The sequence below is a fragment of the Tachypleus tridentatus genome, chromosome 10, assembly GCF_004210375.1.
Source record: "Tachypleus tridentatus isolate NWPU-2018 chromosome 10, ASM421037v1, whole genome shotgun sequence".
Classification (NCBI taxonomy): domain Eukaryota; kingdom Metazoa; phylum Arthropoda; class Merostomata; order Xiphosura; family Limulidae; genus Tachypleus; species Tachypleus tridentatus.
This window is the reverse complement of record NC_134834.1, coordinates 140910556-140935394: the sequence shown is the minus strand read 5'-3', so window position 1 is coordinate 140935394 and position 24839 is coordinate 140910556. Positions and strand designations below refer to the sequence as shown.

Here is a 24839-nt window from a genome sequence, read left to right as displayed (position 1 = left end):
AAAAATAAACCCATTCTGTTTCGAGGTTACATTTGAGGTAATCAAATTGGTTGAATTTTCACAATATTACTACCTCAACTACACCGCTAGGGGAGATTTACGTCAGTTTCATATACATTCTGAAATTTAGTGTGTTTTTCGTAGAAGGTAAGTGAGCATGGTAATGGAATTTAATTGTTTAACTAAAAAGTTGAAGGAATAATAAATCAACAGCAAACGAAACCATAACAAAATTAAAGTAGAAATTGCTGGGGCACAGTGTTTAAATGTTTCGGAGAAATGAAACCATAATAATAATATATACATATTAATTATTATACACCAGCATCATTTTACTGAGTAACGTGGTCTAAAGAGTAAATTAAAGCTTGACCATTTTGCGTTGTATTTGTAGTTTATTTGTGCAAGTAGTTATACTTTTTGAAAACAATTCTGCTAGTGATTAGAAAATTGGTTTTGTTTTTCACATTAGGAATAGGAAAGAATACCTTGATGTAATATAATATTAGTAGTAGTAATAACCAAGTAATGTTAAATGTAAGATTGTAATTAAGTTATACGTGAAATTATAGTTCTTGTATTTCATGGTTTAATGTACTTATCTTTCAACTTGAAATTCAAGTTTCAAATCTATATGTATGCAAAAACGGCTCGTTTGGGTTGAGAAAATATTTTACATAGAATATTTTCTCAACCCAAACGAGCCGTTTTTGCATATATATTTCTCAACAAGTGGGTTTCTCGACATCACTGATTAAGTTTCAAATCTGCTGTATGACAGCCTTCCTTTGGATTTCTCACACATCAGAAATAGGAGGCTGAAGTTAGTTTTTCTTTTTTATCCACAGTTGGATGAAAAAAAACAACAAACAACAACACACAAATTAGCTTACCCACATTTTCAGTAAAAACATGAAATAAAATTTTTAAACTTTGCTATAGAATTGTAACACAAATTACAGAGTTTAACAGAACTTGACGATGATCAAAGAAAGTCAAAACATTTACTTCTCTACATAGTGCTTTCTCTGTCCATTCCAACCGTTTTTACATATATAATTTTCTTGAAAAGTGGATTTTTTTGCCATCACAGAGAGTTTAGCAGCACACTTCAAGTCTTAAAAATACCAGAGAAGTAGCAGAAATTCTAAAAAATATATATACAAAAACTGAATATGTAAACCTGGAGTAAAATAAACAGTGAACAAGATCTGTATTTATCTTTTGAAAATCATCACTAATTAAAGCAAAAGTTATCATTATACTGCAACTCCTTGTGTATGGTGGTTATAACATTTGTTGCAATAACCATAAATACCAAGTTACATAGGGTGTTAAAATTGACACTTACAGCAACACCTTAATTTCTAAACAATTTACTCTGCCTCAATGTGTAACATGCAACTTGTCAAAACTCAGCATCATAAACTTTACATCCAAAGTTATAAATTTTAATCAGACCATAAATAACTGTCACATACAGCAACAAGATTTCCAAACAATATTTATCATAGTTAGATAAAAGTAAATTCAGAATTTGCAATGTGGCATGAACAGTCTCTTCAGTGTTATACATTTTTAGTTATATTACAATGCAAATAATTGGTTAAAATGTACTTCATGTTTTTCATTTATGGCAGGAAAATTTCCAGTCAGTAAATCATATCAGAATTGTTTTTGACACCTGATGGTATTCAAAGATATAGATTTTCAATTACACCACAACTACTATATGTAACTGACCATAAAAGCTTATAGTGTTGTTACTTAATGCACAACATTTTCCAAACAATGATTAATATCCTTGTTCGATAGGTTTTTGAGGATCTTGTGTGAGCAGTTTCAAACTGGCAAAGGTTCCAGACAAAGTTATAAATATTTTGTTCAGTTGTTTGCTACTGAAATCATATAGAGGTTGTGATTTCACCCCTGTGTATGTGTGTGTGTCAGTAAGATTTCTTGAAAATGGCTAAATGGATTTTGATGAAAGCTGATATACTTTCGGACTCTGACCTAGCTTATAAATCATAAGGTTTTAGAGGAACAAAAAAATGAAAAAAAAAATGTTAACATGTCTATCTGTTAACACGGTAACCAATTTTTTACAATTTTTTGCTCCATGATACAGTTAGAAATGATAGGACATATGTAAAGAAATATTCCTTCTTGTCTTTCCAAAAAGTGGTCTGTATTCATTGATAATGATGGACACACACACACACATTATCTTATTTTTTGAGATCAAAATGTGATTAATGCTGTGTATATTTCTGTTTATATATCTAGCATGAACCTATACCATTAATAAAATTTTCAGATCTAGACCAGATAGAAAAGTCAGTATTGTTTGTAAATTTGAAAAATTATTATTTACAAATCTTTGTTTGTTATTTTAAAATATATTTGTGTTAAAAAAGAAAATTGTGTGTATCATTCTTCTTGGCAACTATCATAAAGTGATAAATATGGACATTTAATTAACTTCTAAATTAAAATTAACATTTCCCGCTATTCAAAATTGTAAGATGTAATGTGCATAACATAATAAATCAGAGACTTTTCCAAGATAAATTATAATACATAACACTATCCTCTGCTGGATGTGGATACCCAGTGTATCTGGTGTTAGTTATAGCTGGAAGCAGTACACGTTCTTTTGCCTGTATATGGCCAGAAATTCTCCTTCTACCTCAGAGTGGAAGTACTGTACTCATTGCCATTTGGTTTTGGACTAGAGATGTCATTCCACTGGAGTTTTCTACCTTCCTACTGTCTGTTGGATCCTGACAAATCTGGTGTTGGAAATGTGTCCAAGTGGTAATGGATTTTGATACAGAAGCTTTTCTTCCTACCAATTTCCCATTTTGAGGAGGAGAAGTAGGTGATCCATTACCTACTGCAGATCTGATCTACTATTCCTAAATTGGATCATTTTTTTATCAGCTCTCCACCAGATCATTGTGGGATACTAGCTGTTATGTTAGGAGAGGTAAGATATCATTTTGCAAGTTAGCATTTTTCAACTTTCACATATACCACCCAGTCTGCTTACTTTTGATGATATATATGGTGTTGGTCTTCCCACCAATCTTTAAATGATTAATGAGTGCAGCTTTTAAGAGAGGAGGACTCTGGTTTTGATAGGAATGGTGTCACACTGGTACTAGTGAAGGGCTGTTACAGACAGAATTATTAAACAAGTCAAAGATCGATATGCCACCAGACTTCATCAACTAGAACCAAGTACAACTACTAAACACTGGAAAACTCATAGAAGCTTTTATATTTTTATAATGACTTATTAATCAGCTTTCAGCTGTGCTCAAGGGTAGATTTTAATGAATTTTGGATGCTTTTGACCTGCTCTTGTAGTCCAGTTAAGTGAGATTGCATACAAGCTGGACCCTACTCTACACAACAGACTGCATTACTGTTAGTACTTTCAACTATCTCACTTGCTCTGTACTTAATGGCTGCTACTACTGAATAACTTAAATCTAATTCATTTTTTTTGTTCACCTTACAGTTTCTCCTGTCCATGTGTCATAGCAAATAATCAATGATTATAATTATAACTTCTGAAGTAATTAAAAGTTGAAAATTGTTATTAATGGGCTTCACATGTTTAGCAAGTTTTTGGACAATATTTTGAGCTGCTAGCATCGATCTTCATTAGGTCAGATTGTTCAGACTATGAAGTAGGAAAGTGATTGTAATGTTAGCTTTGTAGTTTTGAAAAAATGTCAAGCATAGTACTAATGAGAGTGGCAAGAGCATGGCTGTAGGTTAAACCACACAGCTAAATTTTAGAGAAGTTAACTGATATTATACTGTTGTAAAAAGTGAAATATTACAGCTAGTGTGGAGAAATTTAAGAACTTTTCACTTATTAATGTTACTACAATAATACTATATTATCTGAACAGACATTCTACTTTTATTTACTTACTAATAATTTTCAACATTGTAAGATAAAGTTATAACTGTCAGAAGTTTTATATCACAAAGTAGATTGATGATATTCTAGTTTTTATGTTTGACTAAAAATTGAAGCTACTTGAACAATATAAAAAAATACCAAGTTTTTACCTTTGTTAAACACTTGATCACTAAATAAGTAAAATGAGTTAATTTTCCTTGATTGCTCATAAAATATTAAAGTAACTGTTCAGTTTCAAACATGTAAATGTTATTATATCAATTTTTGAGGAAAAAAATGAGATATTACTCTCAATTTTGTGTATATATACATGAACAACCCATAACAAGTAATACTAAATAATATATATTAAAGACTGTTATAGGCTGTGATGTAAGATATAAGGTCTCTTATATATGCAGCATTTTTATTGGTTATTAAGGCTTGTTTAGATAATTAAAATGTTTTTCATCACAAATTTTGTCTTTTTTTAATATAGTCCTTCCTTTTGATGCTAATATTTACGTAATGTTGAAATAGTGTTTCTTATATGTTACACACAAAAAAAAAGGTAAATCAACAAAATAAGTATTTGCATTTCAGATATGAAAGTGGCTTCCTTTGATTAGAGAGCAAACATTAATCACTTACATTATTACAGAAATAGTATGCTTGCACTTCTAGCATATGTTTGTATAATTAGCTATTTTGGAGAACTACCTGATCACTTTTAGGAAAAGTCAGTGCACCTGAAAATACCACAACCATCAGTCAAAATGTTGGGTTGACAAAATTAGTGGCCAAAATCATTGCCACTGTTATTATTCTAGTAGTATCTCATTAAAAGATATTTAAATGGAAAGAAAGAAAATTTTTGAATTGATTTCATGTCATTAAGATACACCAATAAAATGGTGGATGTGTATGTTTTGTCTGGAGAGGGTGTTGCTGTGTACAAATATTTTTACAGACAAAAATCAGATGATTATAAAAAATCACTTAGAATATGTTTGACCACTAAGAGAATTTTGTGTAGATTGTTATTCTATTTAAATATTTTTACTTTTTGCATTATTATACCTAAAAAATGGAATGTAAATTCCCTGATCATTTAACTTTATGCTAAATACATAGTTTTAAGTATTTGAACTCGTTTTTAACAGAAGAATGTCTTCATAAGAATGTTGATATACAGGTTAAGAAGGTATAAAATATGTCAGATAAAGGTTAGTAAATGTTTGGGAGGATAATGAGGCATAACAGTATATTATTGTGATCACGTGTGTATTTGATTTGTGTGAGATGTTTCATGTATATGGCTTTGTTTTATTCTGATTACAGCTTTATACGTTGGGTGTAATTAAGTTTATCTGGAAAACCACTGTTATTACACTTGTCTTGGTCAAATATTTACATATTTATATTGATTATTTATTTAGCTTGTATTATTCAGGATATTAGTTGTTTGTTTGTTTTTAACATAAACAAGATCATTGGCTAAGAATATGTTTATAACAATAGGCATTAAAATCCAAATAATTAGTAAAAGAAAATAATGAAAGAAGTGTGCTGTAATACAGTGGTCACTCAGGCTGTTCAATATCTATGAGGTCTGCATACTGTATTCCAATGACTTTTATGCTTTTCCCTTCTATAATACTCTGTGGAAAGAAGCAACAAAAAGTGGGTAAAATCTCTTATTTTACAGAGAAATCCTAGCAGTAGTTCATGAAATTAGTTACAATACTGATGTTTTTCAAAGTTGTTTTTTTTATATGAGTTATTTATTGTTGGATATACAGAGTACGAAACCTGTGGTTACTGTCAGATTTTATGTATGTGCTGAATTTCTTTACAGTCAATATATGTGATTTGCTGGTGATAAATTTCTACAATAAACTAACAACACTCTGTCTGCTTATTTTAAGTAATAGAGTAAAACAACTCAAATGTATATAAAATATTTTTTACACTGTTGTTCACCAGAGTTGTATCCAGAGCATTAAATAATTTTATATTTTTCATCGTGGGTTGGTTCAGTTTCTTTTAAAACACAATTGTCAAGACAAGTTGTCTCTTCTATACTCTATTATTATGATATGTGATATGTTTAGTATAAAAAATACTTTTTATTTGCTTTTTATAGCTAAACTCACAATCACACAGCTTTAATATGTTTCTCAAACATTTCTGGCACATTTATATCCCTAATAAGATCTAGAACACTCCACTCACTACAAGGTAATATGATGCAATAATGCTCAATTAAAACAAAAACTCAAAAGGTTTTAGTGACATGATAGAATAACATAACTAGTAAACTACATCATATTATTATGTAAACAAATCTGTAATTGACTATCCTTTCTAAATATAACTAAATACTTGCAGCAAACTTAAATCAAAACAACTGTGCATATCTAATAGTTGCTACATTCCATCAGATTAATCTGGCTATCATTAGATACAACAACAACAAGGAGTGAGCTCCTGATCTAAACAGTACAAACAGCTTGTGAATGGAACATTAGTGTTTGATTGTTCGAGTTGCAAAATATAAAGATGTTGCAAGTGGTCAAACAGTCAGTGCTATTTTTCTGTAGATGAAGAACTTTTATCATGAAATCAAGTGGAAATTGGGCACATTGCTATATAAAACTGGAAATTGTGTGAATAGTAAAACTGGAAGGTAGGTTAATACATAGGTTACTAAACATAAAAACCACTTAAGATCAACTTTAGCTGAACCCCTCTCCGATGTCATATGTTGTTAAAGGACTTTTGATTTAAGCTATAAAATAGTGTATTTGTTTCTCTCAATAATGAGTTATTGAACTGGGAGGCATGTAAAAGTGTCAACTACATATAAATCAATTTGATATTGTTCCAGAATAGTAGTTCAAAAATATTTTTGTTGGTATGTCAGATATTTTCAGTAGGTTAATACTGTCTGATAGTATTATGTTATAAATTCTCCTTAAAATAGAAAAGACAAAGCATACACACACAATTTCCACCTTAGAAGTTTTAAATTGTGGTTAGAAGAGATACAACTGTACACCAGAATGTTTATTAATTTTTGGTTAAGGCTGTTTAATTGATTAGGCTTTCTTTAATTTGTGCCAAGTTATATTTTTTTCTCCTGAAAATTTCAGTGTTTTCAGATTGAAGTGAATGACCTTTGTTAGATATACACAACTGTTCACTTTAATTTTAATACAAGTGTATTATTTAGTTTATATTGTGCAAACAGTAAAGTAAGTTATTTTTAGAAACAATAGCTTGGTAAGATTGCCTATCTAAGTGTTTATGAATCATTTGATGCAGTTCAGTTCAGTTGTAAATTGACATCATATTACTTGAACCTTCTCAGTTTTTATTGTCACTTTATTGAGTGTCGTTTCATCGTATTGTCTCGCAGTTTGTAGAAAGTTCTAGGCCTCAGTGGAGCAATATATATATTTATAGATGACCAAGTTATTATAAATAAAAAAGTGAAAGTTACAGTTAAAATGTGAAATTAAGCTGCGTGTCAGTTTGGCTGCATCTGGTGATATCTAAAGCTAGTTTCACAGTTGTTAATGTAATAACAGAGAAAGAGGAGAAAAATTTTTTTGTCTGAGAGTGTTCTAATATAACTGAACTCACCTGTGCAGATTTTGATGAAAATGGAACAGTATTTTAAAGCTCTGGATAGAAATGTGGTAACTGACAGTATAATGAAGTTTTGTAAGTACGTGTAACTTGTGCTGCATATATGATTCTAAAACTTGTGGATTGTGTATTATCCATTTATTGTTGAAATTTATAATCATAAATTACAGACACCTACTGTAAAGAATCTGGCCATGTGAAAACCTGAAATCAGTAAGTAGTGGTAGAAGAAGAAATGAACAACAGAAGAAATTGGCCTGTATATGCAAAATTGTAGAATTGATGAAAATAATGCAAAGATTACAATTACTCTATATAACTGTGTTCACTGATTTCAATAAATGGGTAGAGAGGTGAGCATCTTGGGCTAAATGATAATGATTTTTAAGAGTTTGTTAGATAACAACAAGATCTAGAGTGTGTAGGAAGAGGAGAGGGGAAGAAAGACTGAAAGAAGAATAGGATAGAATAAGAGTACAAATTCAGAAAGAGGAAAGAGAGAGGAGAGACTACAAATAGAGAGCACAAACTGATGAAGAAAGGAGAGAGAAGGGAGAGACTGTAAATAGAGAGAATAAAAGATCAAATTGAGATTGTAAATCTCATCAAAAGAAAGTTAGAAGACAAAAGAATGACAGTATGTTTAGGGACAGTTGTCTCAATTAACATAAAGATGACATGGATGCTTTCTTAAAGTGGTATGGAATATTTGCCCAGAGTCAGAACTGGGATAAAAGCAGCTGAGCAGCTTGTTCCAACTTACTTTTCACAGGAAGAGATCTACAAGTGTGTGCAGGCATGATGTCACAAAATGCCATGGACTATAACAAGTTAAAAGTAGCATTGCTGAAATGCTATGAAATAGCCAAGATACATTTTTGTCTGAAGTTTAGAGAATTCAGACCTTACACTGAAGAAACTGTATTTTGATTTGTGACACAGCTACAGAGATAGTTTCCAAGATAGACTGACATGGCTAAGTGTGAAAATAGTTTTGAGGGACAGGTAAATCTACTAATACATGAAATGTTCATGATCATATGCTCCACTGTCATGTCACTGTTTCTACATGAGAAAACAACAAAAGACAGAGATGAGATGATCAAGCTGGTAGAACAGCAGATGAAAGCCCAGGAAAGGAGAATAACTGGCAAGTCCAAAAATAACAGTCAAAATTCAAACCAGGGGTGGCTGACCAAAAACAGGATACCACAAAGATAAGAATGTAAAAGGAGAAAAGATACCACATTTTTTTTATAAAAGGGAATACACTGAATGAGTGCAAGTCCTTCATCGACGTACAACAGCAGAAATTTTAACATGAAGTAGCTGAAGCTATCTGCAAAGATAATACTGGAAAGAAACAACAAAAGAGTGACTATTAGTATGGGTGTTGCTGCCAGAATAAACAGAATAGAGACAACCCATCAGATTCACTACAAGAAGGAAGCGTTACTTCCTTGATTAAACAGTGCACAAGTGATGGTGAGCTCAAGTTAGCTGATGAATCAACAGTGATTGAAGGAGGTGAGAAATGTGAGATTGCCCTTGTTTAATCCTCCAATGTGGTAGTTACTGAGATCTTCAAATTGAAAGTTTTTGTAGTAAGTGGTAAAAAATTGAGATTTTTTTTTTGCTAAATTTCACAAGAAAGTGAAGATTTACGAGTAAAATTGTTTATGACATAATAAGGAATACAGTTCACTGTTTCAGAAACTTACAGAGTCAAAATGTTTCAATTTTTAACATTTTTCTGAATTTTTTAAGAATGTTGAGGCACATTTGATATAAGGAGAAAATACCTTAGCTTTATACATGTCGAAATTAAAAGGTCTGTAAGATAAAGTAGATTAGATGGAAAACTAGATTTATGAATGTTAGGAAAATCTTAAATTTGTGAATTCCTTGAACCATTTGGTTGGAGATGGTTTTACAAATCATTTGAAAGAAGCTTCAGTGTTTTTATTTCAACTAGAAAAATATAGTTTCCTTACTCTTGTAAGTGTTAAGTTTGTGTAAAATAAATCTTTATAGTAGAGAATTTCCTTTATTTTTGTGATATAATCAGAATGATTTATGTTTACGATGGAGTTGCCTCGATGTGCTTTTAACAAAATTATCCTTTTTTTAGGATTTCAGATCTTTAATTTCATAGGGTTCCAGATTCAGTTTAATGTTATGATATTTGTTGATTGTAGTTTGAACACAGCTGAAAAAAAAATTTCAACAAGTTTGTTATAGAGTTATATGAGAGAGAAACTGCAGGATTTTTTTAGAATATTAAATACTTCAGTTTCTTTATTTTTATAATGATGAAAAATAACCTTTAATATACCACACTGACCACAATGAAATTTATTTAAAATAGCGTACATTTGCATAGGCAACATCAGGAATCAGTACACCAGATGTGATATTCTATGTTATGGAATATTTTCATGTAGGTAAACCATTCTCACATAGTGAGAGGTTTTAGGATTTGATGTATTCCACAGTATTTGAGAGAAGAGGAGAGACAGGAAACTTTAATGAATACAAATGTGAAAGCTTTATTTAACTATATATGAGCTTCACATTTGAATGGAGTTTACTGTAACTAATATAGTCACATTAAACAGGACAATTAAAATGCAGGAATCAGACAAACAGAACTTGTTTAATATTTAAATAAAATATTTCCATTGACACAACATAGAGCAGAATGTTTAGAAGGCAGATAAATTTTAAGTTCAGTGCAATAAATAATCAACTGTGTAAAAAAAAAAAGTTAGTGTATGGAGCCACTTTCATTATGTCTTCTTTCATAGTCTACCAGCAGAACATTTAAATGTATATTTAATACAATATGCAGTAGTGCTTTCAGTAGGATGGACAATTAGAAATTGCTTTTCCATTTACTTGTGGCAATCATGCAGGTAACCTCAACTGGCAGGAACAAGACATCAACATTTAAATTAATCATATTATAGTTAGTGAACAGCTATTTATTGGTGATGAGAACAACTGATTATCTGTTGCTCCTAAAGCACAAGTTAGTAATTGTTTTCTACTGCCTCGACCATCTCCTGTTTTAGTTTTCAGCTTTACTAAAATCTGATTAATTTACAATGTCACGTAGTTTATTTAGTCTACATCCTGAGGTTTAAAATGAAACTTTAAAGTTTAACATTTCATTGAAGATTTTGAGCTTATTTTAAAAATCGGTAATAAATCAAGGACAATTAGATATTGCTAAATATTGAAATTATAAAAGCCATTCATAATATGATTGTACCATTAAACACAAAGTACAGTATGTTTCTGTCCATTCAGTATAACATTTATCTAGAATTCTAGTGAGATTTCTGAGAATGTTTATAAATTAGGCCTAAATGAATTAGCATGTATTCTCTGTGCTTCAAAGTTCTGTTACTTAAATAACTTTGCACCTCTTCATTTGTGGGTAATTGAAATCTTATGTCACAAAATATGTCCAAATCATTTTATGTGTTTAAGTAAATTGTTTATAATTAGTTAAATGTTTTTCTCTGTGCTGCAAAAAATTGTCATCTGCAGAGTTCCACTGCAATGGGTGCAGGCATAGTAATGGCCATGATAATGAGGTGGCATTGATGTAAATTTGTCTCCTACTTTTCAATACAACATGAAGACTCTTCATATAACATGATAATGTCTTAGTCAGTTATGACAAAAAATTAATGCTAGGCATAAAAGTCTAAATTGATGTCCATCATGGAGGCTGCACCCCTAAGGTTATGTTTTGCATGAGATCACCAATGAATTTTCTAGTTTTAAACTTAAACTTCGAAATATTTTAAATTTTGTATATACATCTGAAGTAATATTCATAAGAAATCATAGTTTGTATCATATGCTACTAAGTTTACAAAAATTGTAATGATTATATTTCATTCACTGATCATATGGAAAGACTGCTCAGCAAATTACCATGCTACAGAAAATGATACACAGTATGATTTTTGTAGGAATAATTTCACTGTATTTTGTCTTTGTAGCATATATTAAAATACTTTTTTTTAGCATAATAACCATGTGAAGCTTGTCATTTTGTATAATGAAATTATAACAAACTGCAAAATGGAAATTTAATTATCAGCTTATTCAGTTAAGTTTTTTTGCATGAAGATATAAAACACAAAATGATTTGACTGATGGTGTGATTTTTTCATTTCTTATTTATGTCTTTTGTATTTGGAAGATTGTCTTCACATACATGGTTTGTTTCTTTATTGGTTTAATTTTTATTTATAGATTTCAAACTGGTTTAAAATATGAAGATTAAACGACAAAAGCGTCTTCATCGCAATTTAAATTTCTATAGAAACAACTTTGGATTTAGAGAACCATACCAAGTTCTCCTTGATGCAACTTTCTGTCAGTCTGCACTCAAGTACAAAGTGAATATAAAAGAGCAACTTCCAAATTATTTAGAGGGAGAGGTCAAACTCATGACAACAAGTTGTGTAGTGACAGAAACAGAAAAACTGGGTAAGTTTTTTTTTAGTTTGTGGTAAAGTCAAAATATTTATGTGTGTAAAAAGAATGGAAAGCATGTTTTGTGAAACAAAAAGTGATCAAAGTATATGTGTTTGATAAAAAGGTTTCACAAGTCTAAACAATAATTCTGTTCTTTGATGCATATGGTGTTTCAGGTTGTATTCTTTTTCTTCAGATAGTGTTACCATGACAATCTCATTCCCTCCTTTCATCAGCTCACAATCAAATCTGAGACTTTTGATTTAAGCTATAAAATAGTGTATTTGTTTCTCTCAATAATCAGTTATTGAACAGAGGAGGCATGTAAAAGTGTCAACTACATATAAATCAATTTGATATTGTTCCAGAATAGTAGTTCAAAAAATATTTTTGTTGATATTGTGCATTACTTACAATTAGAATATTAATAAACATGAAGAAAATCTATAACAAAACAGTTTATGTTGTGAAATATACTTGAAACATAATTCTAAAGCATGTCAGGCATTTTCAATAGCTTAATATAGTCTGATAGTTTTATGTTATAAATTCACCTTAAAAATAGAAAAGATAAAGCATACACATTCATCAGCTTACAATCGAATCTGAGACCTGCCACATGTTAGGCAAATGCTCTACCAACAAATAAAAGCGGTTGACCCAGTAGTACTTAGTAAGGCACTTTTAGTAACTCAAACTATAAGGTTACCAAATAAAGTGAAGAGTCAATTGAAACCCTTTAAAATTTAGAACAGTGCATAAATTTTGTAATAAAGAAATGTACAATAGAGAAGAGACTTATAGTAACAATGAAAAAAAATTAAGTGAATTATGGACAAAATTATAAGCAAGTTAATATAAAGAGTGTATTAAATGATGAGGATTATATAATAAAGAATGTTTTGCAAAATCACAATATTTTGTTTATTAGTTTAATATAACATGACCACATATTTAGATATGCAGATGCAAAGTTGTTTAAATGCTTTCAGATTTAAGGAAACATATTTGAAAAAGAAAACCATTTATTGGTTCCAGTTGAAGATATTTTGTTTTTCCAATTGTAATAATTTTATTATAACTTTGTTTTTTTAATTTTACACCATCCTTTTTTTAGTTGTTATAAACTTCTTTCCTACTCTACATTTGATCATTTTGTAATTTGTTGTAGTAGTCATGTGATTATGAATCTTACTGTTTATGTCCCACTTACTATACTAAGTTCATAAACACTACTCATCTCTCCACAAAACTATGAGCTTTTACATTATGCAACTACAACAAATTTTTTTTTGCATGCACCAAGCTATAAATGAAACTCCTACTCCAATGTATAGTATGTACCGAGTCAACCTTCCACCAATAGGACAGCAACACATTCTTCATTAGCAGTCTTCACTTGAGTACATTGAGTATTCCAAAAGGTTATTTTTTCTAGTCATTGTTTGCAATTCAGTATTTTTTTATGAATTATTAAATTTTTCACTTATTATTTTTAGACTGTTATCTGAATTACATGAGAGAATTCTACAAACTTTTAAACTTTCAGTTTGGCTTTCTGTTACAAATTTATTTTTATTGATTATTGATTCAGTTCCTTTTTGTTAATCAAGTTATGGGATTTTTGGATACATGTTCCTGACTCTATAATATACAGGGTGGCCTGTAAGTCCTTACCCATCCATATATCTTATGTATCCAGGGTGTCACCAGTATTCTTGCGCTCATGTACCCACGTATTTGTCACAATACGCTCTTCTAGTGTAAATGAGCTTACATCAGCCATATTTCTCTGCAAAAAAGAAACGAATTTATAATACATGCATTATTGAATATAACATAATAACATATGGATGGGTAAGGACTTACAGGCCACCCTGCAGTTTCCTTGACAAGACACTTATTCATTGTTATCAACTCAGTGTTTAAGTTTTCACACATAATCAGTTCTTATCAGTATAAAAACATGAAGGATACATCACACCTGGGGAGTCTTAGCTCCCTGCTTCTCTAATTTTCTTGCTGAGCTTGCCTCATCATTAGATGATATTGAGCTGCTCTTTTTAAAATATGCCTTTGCTTCTGGTTCTTTTATCCCTAATTAGGATCACGTAACACCCATATTTGTCCTTTGCTTTGCGTTTGCACAGGTCCTGGAAAGCGTTAAAATGCTGGAATTTAAAAATAAAAATTTCCAGGTTGGGAAGTAAAGGAAAAATTCAGAGTGTGTATGGGAGCTATGTAAAGTGGTGGAGTTATAAGCAGTTTGGTCTATTGTCCTTTTATTTTTTGCTGCTCACTATTAAAGAATGCATAATTTTAATAAAAATTTGAAAACTCTGATACAGTACTTACCTCCTTTCACAAGATTAACTATTCTCATTCAGTGCTTACCTTTATGTGAATGTTTACTTCGTGCAGGCCACAAGCCTTGTGCTCTCCCCATATTGGAATTAGTGCATTCCAAAGTGTCTCTTATGCCAGTCAGCATACACCATTTATTAACCAGTAGTAGCATAGTATGCTCTAGTGATGCATACGACTCCCTCCACAATCCTTCACTTCTCATTCGGCAGTTGTCAAGTACAGACATTTTCTTTTGTACCTCTATCAGAGGTGGTTCCTGATCCTAATGTTAGTCTCCCACATGCCCAGTGTTTTTGCCTTTGTCTTACCTGTACTAACTTTATTTGGTATCTCTCTTCTATACATCTTTAGTAAGCTCTCTACAAAAATCCGAAGGGATTTGGTCCAGCATGGCCAGGTGGTTAAGGCGTTCGACTTGTAATCTGATGGTCGGGGGTTTGAATTCCCATCACACCAAACATGCTCGCCTTTTCAGCTGACATTATGATGTGATGGTCAATCCAACTATTTGTTGGTAAAAGAGTAGCCAAAGAGTTGACTGTGGATGGTGATGACTATCTGCCTTCCCTCTAGTCTTGCACTGCTAGATTAGGGATAGCTAGAGCAGATAGCCCTTGAGTAGCTTTGTGCAAAATTCAGACAAACAAACTAAATCCAAGGGATTTACTACTGTACCCTTCACCTTCTCTCTTCAACTTTGGCATATATTTCATCCTCCATTTTGTCATACATATGTGGTTTCTTTCTTGTTGGAACATTATTTGTTGGGACTTTATTCTTACTTGTGTTCATTTACCATCCACTTATCTCAGGGACTTATATCTTGCTCCTTTTCTTCAACATTATGTCTTTGACACTGTCCTTGATGATATCAAGCTGCAGTAACATCTGCCTCACAGTAATTCACCCTTTCAACTTTTATAGCCCATTTGTCTTGAGCAGAGCCTTCTATGCCACCTAATCTTGTTTCCCAAAATTTACCTTTTCCTTTAAATCTGGGTACTTTCTTTCATAGAGGTCATAGCTGACTTATCATTTGTCAACAACTCTGCCAATGACTACTCCATGTGCTCAGAGCCAGAAGGAGCTCATTTGTTGGATTTTCTTCATTGCTGGCTTCCCTTTGTCAAGAATCAATCAGTGACAAAAGTTCTTTTAGAAGAACTCATTCTCCCATTTCCTTTCATCCTCCTCAAGATTCTGTCACTTGCCAGCATCTGTGAAAGATGCTCATAGAGCTCATCCATGGCTCTGCATGGATTCCATAAAAATGGGGTGTTCCTTAAAACTACTGGAAAGTTAAATACATCACAGCAGTTACTTCATAAATATGTCTTTGAGAGGAAATTATTAGTATTTCTAAAGTTAAAATTTTCTTTACCCCAAATATTATTTCAAATATATTTCTGCTCTCCACTTTTTTTCCCAACAACTTGTGTGTGTCTTATTCATAGTGAAGAATGAGTTTTGTTATGCTATGAATGGGTACGGTTCATAACAGATGTGACACACACACCCCTGTTGGTGAAGGGCTGTAGTTTAGTTTTTTTGAAAGGCTTGACACATGATAAAACACTTCTTCAGGAGTGTGATAAATTAATATATTTTGGTTATGTGGACAGGTATCCATGAAAAATAAATTTTCAGGTAAAGAAAATATCAATTTTGGAACTGTTTGATCCTTCACTGTGTTAATGTATACTATTTATAGAAGAACACAGTCTGAAACATTTTATGTACTAAAGCAATAATATGAAGAATAGTAATATTTTTATAGTTTTTTTGTGAAGTTTCTTTTAAACTTTTTACTTGTATGTGTATGCTGGACTTAAAGCTTGAAAATAATTATGGGACTATTCCAATGTGTGTGTGTTGGGTTCAGCTTGCTGTTTATATACAGATGCAGTTGCATTTTAAAATGTATGTTTTAAGAATTGGAATGAAATCAAAAAGTTTAAAAAACTTTTATTCCATGTAATTATTAGAATGTTATATTAGGTAACTTTTTTGATTAAATACCCTTGTTAAAACACCCACTGAAAGATGCATACATGGGCATTTCTTGTTGGAATATATAGAAAGAATGATGACAGAAAAACTTAGGTTAACAGAAAATGCTGGGTATTTTGTTACAGTTAACATCTGTTTTGATTCAATTGTAAAAATTAAAAATATACAAGTTAATTCTGTAGCAACTGTTTATACGGAATAATTATAATCTATATTTTACCATTTTTAAATATATAACAAAGAATTACTTAAGCTTTTTTACTATTATTTCCATAATTTTTTCAGTTTTTTTTTGCTCATTATTTGTAAATAGAGCATAATGTTTCCCATCAGATGAATCCCAAGTTTTTCATACCATTTATCAATTTTGAAACTTTTAAAAGAAGGAAAAAGCTTGTTTTGTATGGTATAAATATTTGTATGTCAAAACATTTACATATATATTGTATTAAACTGGAAATTTCTTTCACATAAAATCAGTTAATACAGTCGATGCTGCTTATTGACAGTTGCTTGGTTCTGCAAAACACTTGCATCTACTGAATTTAGTTACTTGTGTAGATAGGGTGACTAGATCTTAGTGCCCAGAGAGAAATAGAATTCTCTGGAAAAGTCTTATCTCCACTGTAGGTGCAAACAAAGAATATTAGCTAGAACTTAGCAAGTGATAATGAAAGAGAGTTGTTTAATGGTATCAGTGATTTACTATAAATATTGAATTTTGATAAATAGTTGCTTATTCTTTCTTCTTCTTGGAAGGGCATTATCTTTAATTTGTCTCATTTCATCAGAATTGACATATTGTCATGTCTCTAGATGCTCCATCATCATCCTCTCAAGGAGGTCATCTACGCTGGAATAAGTACTACGCCATGTACCTTTCCCCTTAGTTTGGATTTCTGTATGTGGTGAGGGGACCTCCCAGAAATCCAAGATTCTGAGCAGCAATCTTCAACATCTGTAACACCTGTTATACCTCAATTTCTTATCCTACATTCTCTTTCAGACAAAAGTTTAGGGCAAATGTCTCCCTTTCTCATTCAGAAGGGACTAGAGGGACTTGCTGGCTCTTCAAAGTCAGTAAAGAATCTTCGATCTTGTGGCATATTGGTGGAAACATCCACATCTGAACACAGTGAACTCCTCTTGCATTTGAAGGCAATTGGGGATATACCTATTGAGGTTACACCTCATGCTACTTTGAATTCATGACAAGGAGTTATTGTTGAGAGGGAATTGAAGAACATCACCGAGTCAGGGATTCTCTCTGGTTTTTCCACCCAAGGAGTTTCTGCAGTGAGGCATATCTCCACTCACAAAGATGGAATTACGATGCTGACCAGTATCCTCATTCTGACATTTACGTTACCACGGCCATACATTACAAACCCTCTCTGATGTTTCCAGTGTCAGCGGTTCGGTCACTCAAGGACGTCTTGTCATGGTTCCTTGACCTGCTCGTTGCAGTGGCAAGGACCATGATATGCAAGTTATGCAAGCTGGCAGTCAACTTTGAGTGAGCAATGCAAAAAGAAGCTTTACCAAACAAAACCCTATATTTGACTTTGGCTGTCCTGCTTTCATAAGGATCGGAAATAGGAAGTTGTTCTAAGTAGACTACACATTGGTCACAGTTTTTTAACTCATCATTTTCTTTTATCTGGAACTGATGCACCAGTGTGTAGTCTGTGTAACACTCAAGTCACAATAAGCCACATTTACTTTCCATTGTTACGACTCTCAATGATGACACCATTTCGAGAATGTTCTGTCCCAAGGTTTGTTCATAACATTAGACAGTGTTATTGATGGTGGTAACACTGTCCACCTTGGTAATGTTTTTAGTTTTTTTAAAGGCTATTAATCTTTTTAATGCCATTTAAGTTTTTTTAATTTATACATAAGACCTTTTTTTAACATGACTCCCTTTTAAGAATCAATGTCCATCTAGTTCAATTCGAAATTAGAAAATGGCCATAATGTTAAATAACTTGAAACCAGGACTCGATAGGCCAACTTCAGAACTACCCATTAGTCATCCTAGTGAGTTATTATTAAAATCTTTCTACAATTTTTTTTAAAGCTTTAATTACTTTACTTTTTGAAAATGGACATAAAGTCAAATAACTTGGAACCAGGACTGGAAAGGTGAATTTCAGGTGACTAACGGTGGTTTTTGTACTTACCCGTTAGCCTTCCTGGCGAGTTATAATAATTACAGTTATGCTACAGAAAGTCCTTTACAACTTGTATTACTGTAGTTTTTTTCCTAATATTGTAGACTAGATGTAAACATTGGTTTTATGCTATTTATGTTTTTTTAAACTTTGTTTTGTTTTACCTTAATTTCCTTCTATGAATGTTACTAAATTTACTTTAATTTTAACTTTTCACTGGATGTTAGGTGTAGATAGCCTAGCTGCTTTGTGCCATAAAACACTAAATCAACCAACCAGCCACATACCTTTGCCTCTCATTACCTACTCCATCTGGCTGTGTCCTTCTTTGTTGAATTTTGTTTAACTTCTTTGGTAGTTCTACAAGTACTAGTTTGACTCTTAACTTCATTTAGTGTCTTTTCTGTTATGTTACTTCAGGGGCCTCCTTTTGCTTTGACATACATTTGGATCCTGCTTAATTGCAATTGTTGCCTGGCCAGATATAAACCAGCACTGAATACCTTTATGGTTATAATGCACACTGTTGAGACGGGTGTTTCACAAGATCACTAGCAGGTTACCTAATAGTATATCTCTCTTTCTCAGTATGTAGAATTTGATACGTACTTGGTAGGCCATCATTTATGGGCTATAATGAGTAAAGCAGGATGAGATTACTGTCCAGTTATGCTATTCCTTTGCTCAAATACACCAGGAAAGTGTCTGCTTTTGAAAACAGTTTTGTTGTCACCCTTTTGCAGTTTGTCAGGTATTATGTTCCTCTGAACTCCCTTGTATCATCCCTCCTTTTCTAGAGTAGTGTTTTGGAGTTCTTGCTAATTACCAGTTCCTATCCACTATGGTGGTAGACTATGGGGAGGCTCCCTGGAGGTTTATTTCTGGTGTGCTAATGTTGGTAACGTAGATAGTATCCTGTTCCTATGGTTAAGACTGGTAGATGTCCCTATTTTTAGTAATTCCAGTTGCAAGATGTTTCCTTGCTTCTATGATTGTTCTTAAGAGACGTTCTCTGCCTTGACACACCATTTGTAGGACACATTATGTCATGTTCCTGTGGTTGTGCACTTGTTTCACATCTTGTTTGTAATACTAGCATACAAAGCACAGTTTAGCGTGGGCTCAGAATATTGTACTTCTAGACTCCTGCAGTTGATTTGGAGGTTTATTTGTTGCATGCTGTTTACTTATTTCATCATTGTCATTCCAGTTGTTCGCAGTAGAGCACTCTATTTACTTGTGGGTAGGGTTGGTGTATATTTTAATCATGATTCATTTGTCCAGGCTACTGTACACTGGATATCTTGATTTCAAGCTTTCGTGAGATCTCTACCTCATAGTTCTGAGGACAGGACATGAAACCTTGTCTGTTTGGTTGGGCTTGAAGAAGATATCTAGCAATGTCTAAATGAATGCCTCCACTGGTTTTTTCATTATTTTCATGTGAGTTCAAGGCTATTATCTCACACTTTTCTTTTGTTTTTACTCTATACTCTTGTTACTCTTATTCTTCAAAAGTTGGTTTGTTTTTGGCTACTCGTGTTTGTTATTTATACATGATACATTGTTTTCTCATACCAAATCCAGGCCTTGATGCTGCCCATTTCTTCAAGAGTGTAGAGCACACCTGTTGTAGAAGTGGTGCAGTCAACCACATGTGTGCTCCCATTCTATTATAGTTCTCACTTTACTGAATCTCTGTAGACACTTTTTGTAGGGGATCTCTTGTTATATCTTACACCTATTCATATATATTCTTAATGTGGGATTCTCCCTATACGTATCATATTTTCTTCCGCAGAAAAATATATTTCCAACAGATATATCCTCTGATAGACGTCCAACCCTTCCTCCCCACTTCTGTGTTTTTATGTTTTTTTGTGGGCCTAATCTTTAAAGTGAGGCTCACATAAAGTAGTGCAGAGAAAGTGAACTGCTCCAGGAAAGTGTTTCATGGTCCTGTTGGTGGAGGATTGTCACATGTTCTGTGCATGCTAAATAAGCATCTTAAACTTGTGGAGTCATAAAGATTAGCACATTAAGTGGAAAATTTATTTTCAAGTGTATTAGAGTGCAGTATCTATTGGAAATTTATTCTCACTGTAAGAACATGATAATGTTTAAAGGCAGGAGTTGATGAAGTTGGAAGACAATAGACCAAAAGTTTGTAAAAGAAGTTGTGTAAACAGCAGATTTTATTTTTCTACATTTTCTCTAAATTTGTCCATTTCAAATTCTAAATTGAAGGCATGTAAGAATAGCATTTCAGATTAACCTTTGTACTCCCACAGATTAAAGGAAAAGTGAAACAAAAACAACCGCAGTTTACGTAATTTTGGTCACGTATTTCAGGTCTAACAGTTGATCAAGAGTGACTAGCAAAGCTTTTGCTTTGATTATTTTACACCCTGTGATGTGTGGTAAAGAATTAATATGCTGTTATTGCCATAAAAGTGTGGTGAAACAATAAATAAAAATCGTTTTGGGTACAAAACTTCCCAATAAACAAGTATTTTTAGATAGAAAAAAAATCTGCTCCATAGACATTATTGTCAGTAAGTGGTGCCAGTTTCATTGGAAGTTTAGAATAAAGTAACAGGTGTTTTATGTAATTGCCTTTTTTTTTTTTATGGCTAAGGTCCTGCTCTCTTTGGTGCTATGTTAGTTGTTAAACAATTTCATGTGAGGAAATGTGGTCATGAGAAAAAGCCAATTGTAGCATCAGAATGCTTGTATTCAATGGTGAAAAACAACAGTGATCATTATTTCATTGCTACCCAAGATCCAGAACTGAGTAAGAAGGTTGGTATAACTTTTTTTTCCTGAAACAATAGGATTAATTTTCCATATTCAATTTATCAGAAATTAAGGATTATGGAAATTGCAGACAAACATATCAACAAAATGAGAAAGCAATAATTGAACCAAAGGTACAAAGATAAAACACAAAATACTCATGATGTCACTCAGACTAAAAAATAAACAAGAAATAAAAAGTTACGGAAAAACGACAGAGGAAACATGAAGAAGCTATAATAAAATTGTAAGAATAATAAATAGAAAAAATAAATCAGTTGCAGGCAATGACATGTTGATAGGTAGTACCAGAAATTCATGCTCATGGGTCATTTTTAAAGCATTTAGAAACAAAGATGATAAAAACTATATCGGTACCACAGAAGAATGCTACTATTGTGTAGGAGAATGGTACTGAAATAGAAAACAGTGACATCAGAATAGATTCAAAGTTTCTTTTTTTGTATGCTGTGACATCAGAATAGATTCAAAGTTTCTTTTTTTGTATGCTAGACCTTTTCCTCTAAATATTTTCAATCCTGGAAATTAGTAGATACTAACATCAAAGTAGTTATACCACATCACAACAAGATATAAAAACCACAATTATAGTTTAATTCTTTTCAGCAGTCTATGTGTATATATAAATGAGAAACTCAAATTTACTACTCAGACTGACTTTTCAGTTGAATATCTATTAATATATTTTGAAAGATTTAATGTGTCTAATGTTTTGCAAGCACCTTTCCCCACAAAATGAGCATAACATATTGTATATTATACTTAATATATTGTATTTTATTACACATATAGTGTTCAAGGTTTTAAAAATTTAGACTAAAATGCTTGAGCTGGCTAAATGTAAAAAACAAAACAAAAAAAAACATGAATAAACATTACCTGTACATAGTAGGTACACACACAGATACAATATTTAATTCTGAGCATTTTAGATTATCACACAACTTTACTACTGTTGAAATCCCCTGCTGGTACAGTGGCAAGTCAATGGATTTCCAATGCAAAATCAGAGGTTCAGTTCCACTTGGTGGACTCGGCAGATAGCCCAATGTGGCTTTGCTGTAAGAAAACATAAACACACACTACTGTTGAAATACACAAAATACTGTAATGTAAATAATACTTATGTATCATAACATAACAAAAGAGTAAAAAAAATTAATATGGACATATATTATTTATGCAAGTCACAATCAGATATTTCTATATGATAAATACTATAGTTCAATAAAAAAAGTGTACACATTTACTTTCATAAATCAGTATAAGGTAAACATTTCTGTTCTAAAGAGCCAGGAAAGTGATTAATTTTTCAATATTAATGTATCTTTTCACACTTTGTATTTTTACTGATTTTGTAATTATTTTGATGACTTGGTAAAGAATACAGGAAATCTTGAATAGTGAACGATTGTCTATGTTAAATTAAAGAGTACTACAAATGCAGGAAAATTAAAAAAGCTTCATGATTTTTAATGAAGTATTTTCCTTTTGTTTTGCAACTGATCATAGCTGTGTCAAGTTTCTAACTTAAAAGACTAAAAGCTAAATAATAATCTTTCATTTTACTAACTTTTCATTGTTCCAGTAAGGTTAAAGAAACTTTCATTTATTAGCCAGAAACCATTTCTAATTTGATTTTCATATTGATTGATGTTTAACTTGAGGGTAATAACTTAGTGTAAAATTCTCTTGAAATGTTGCATAAATGTTTATTCACATTTTTAAACCATTTGATGAATATCCTTACTAAATTGAATATTCTTTGTGAGTGTTAATTTTACATAAATGTGAAAGATGTTGAAACCTGAGTATGTATTTGGTCTTCTCTGATTTTGTTTATTCTGTATTTCAGATTAGAAATGTAGCCGGTACACCATTGTTATATATGAATTTTAATGCAATTATATTAGAGAAACCATCAGATTTTAATGTTAAAGCAGCTGAAGAAAATACACTGGAAAAACTGAATGCTTCAAACTTTCAGAGTTCAGTTTTAGACAAGCTAAAAAAAGAATCTGAATTAGGAGAGCAAAAGGAGAGAAAATCAACAAAAAAAAGGAAGAAAGTGTCTGGACCAAATCCTTTATCCTGTAAGAAGAAGAAGGTGAAGCCTAATGCCATAAGCAAAACAAAAGAAGAAAATCTGAAAAAAAGAAAACGTAAACGAGTGAAAATAGCAAAACATGTTAAATACATTTTATCTACAGTTTCACAATAAGGTATTAATATCCTCATGTATATAAAGTATTTTTATGAAAGAAATGATGTGGTGTTACTGAGTGTAGTTTTTGTTACAATTGAAAAATTATGTACTGCAAAATATACTTTTCAAGATACCTCACTTTACACACAAAATATCTTTATTCCTACATGCATTTGCTCATGAAACTTGCATACCACTAGCCTCGAGCTGATATCCATCCAAAACACATTGTGAACTGCACTACTGCATGATGTCATATTGATACAACAATAAACCTTTATCAGTAGGAGGGTGACACTACTACTGTGCTCAAATTATCTTCATTTTTATCCTCAGCATTTTCTAGAAAGAATGTGATTTTCGAATTGTTAATAAGTTACAGAAGATATAGCTGGTTTAGTGTTGGTGCTGAACCAAGTTTTTAGTTTTATTAAGAAAAAACAATTATGTTCACCCACCATTATAAATTTCTAAATGACAGTGACTTCCACTTCATTTTGCAAGGTTACTAATGTGGGACTTGGGGCTACTGGAGGTTCATTTTCTATTGAAGATGTTCAACAGGTTGTGGGTTCCTTCATGCATGTGAAGTCTCCACTTCCTGTCTATTTGTTTGATGTTTCTCTTCTCCAGTTTGAACATAACCAGGATAATGGTGATCTTGACTGACCATTTGTCTGCCAGAGTCTGCTCTAGACTGAGCAGCCATAGGTGAAGAAAATCTTTACCTAATCTCTTCCTTGGCATGAATTAGCAGACATACTCTTTTCACTCTCTTTCTTCTGTGTCTTGATTATTCCTGTACTTTACTACTGAAATCAATATGCAGTATTACTGCCTGATATTATTGTTCAATGAGAACTTGTTTTCCCAAACAACAGCTTTTGGTAAAACTGCAGTTAAGTCTACAGATTTGCAGTTTGATTCCCTTTAATGGCTTTGCTATAAAACATACACACAAACTAACAACTTTTCTATTTGACATTTTTTCTTTCCTTAAAATCTTTATTCATTTTTTTTCCCTCAATTCTCAGTCACTGCAATCTTTTATGTGCTTGGGAATAGATTCCTTAACTTCAATGCTCCAATTTCTGTCTCTTTTTTTTTTTCTCTCTCTCTCTTTTCTTGCATTACATCTTGTCACTTCAGTTTATTTCTGAAGCAGTTCACCATGCTCTAGAAGGGTTTTCTA

General features: G+C 32.0%; 1 protein-coding gene across 5 annotated transcripts; it reads left to right on the top strand.

Moving 5' to 3' along the window:
• LOC143230462 (rRNA-processing protein UTP23 homolog) lies at window positions 1-23706 on the top strand. Of its 5 annotated transcripts, XM_076464062.1 has the most exons (5): window positions 168-228; window positions 292-356; window positions 11846-12082; window positions 21263-21426; window positions 23297-23706. In XM_076464062.1, the coding sequence occupies exons 3-5, from the start codon at window positions 11866-11868 to the stop codon at window positions 23660-23662; spliced, it is 747 nt and encodes a 248-aa protein (XP_076320177.1). In that variant the 5' UTR covers window positions 168-228; window positions 292-356; window positions 11846-11865; the 3' UTR covers window positions 23663-23706. The 5 variants fall into 5 exon arrangements, with proteins under 5 accessions (XP_076320176.1, XP_076320179.1, XP_076320177.1 ...); XM_076464061.1 differs by lacking the exons at window positions 168-228; window positions 292-356 and adding an exon at window positions 1-147; XM_076464064.1 differs by lacking the exons at window positions 168-228; window positions 292-356 and adding an exon at window positions 138-160.
• The last annotated feature ends 1133 nt before the right edge of the window (window positions 23707-24839 follow it).

Excerpts from the sequence above, each read along its gene's own strand:
- LOC143230462 (XM_076464061.1), top strand. The coding sequence starts at position 11,866 with ATGAAGATTAAACGACAAAAGCGTCTTCATCGCAATTTAAATTTCTAT. Across the intron at positions 12,083-21,262 it reads GACAGAAACAGAAAAACTGG|GTCCTGCTCTCTTTGGTGCT; the intron begins GTAAGTTTTTTT and ends TTTATGGCTAAG. Across the intron at positions 21,427-23,296 it reads ATCCAGAACTGAGTAAGAAG|ATTAGAAATGTAGCCGGTAC; the intron begins GTTGGTATAACT and ends TCTGTATTTCAG.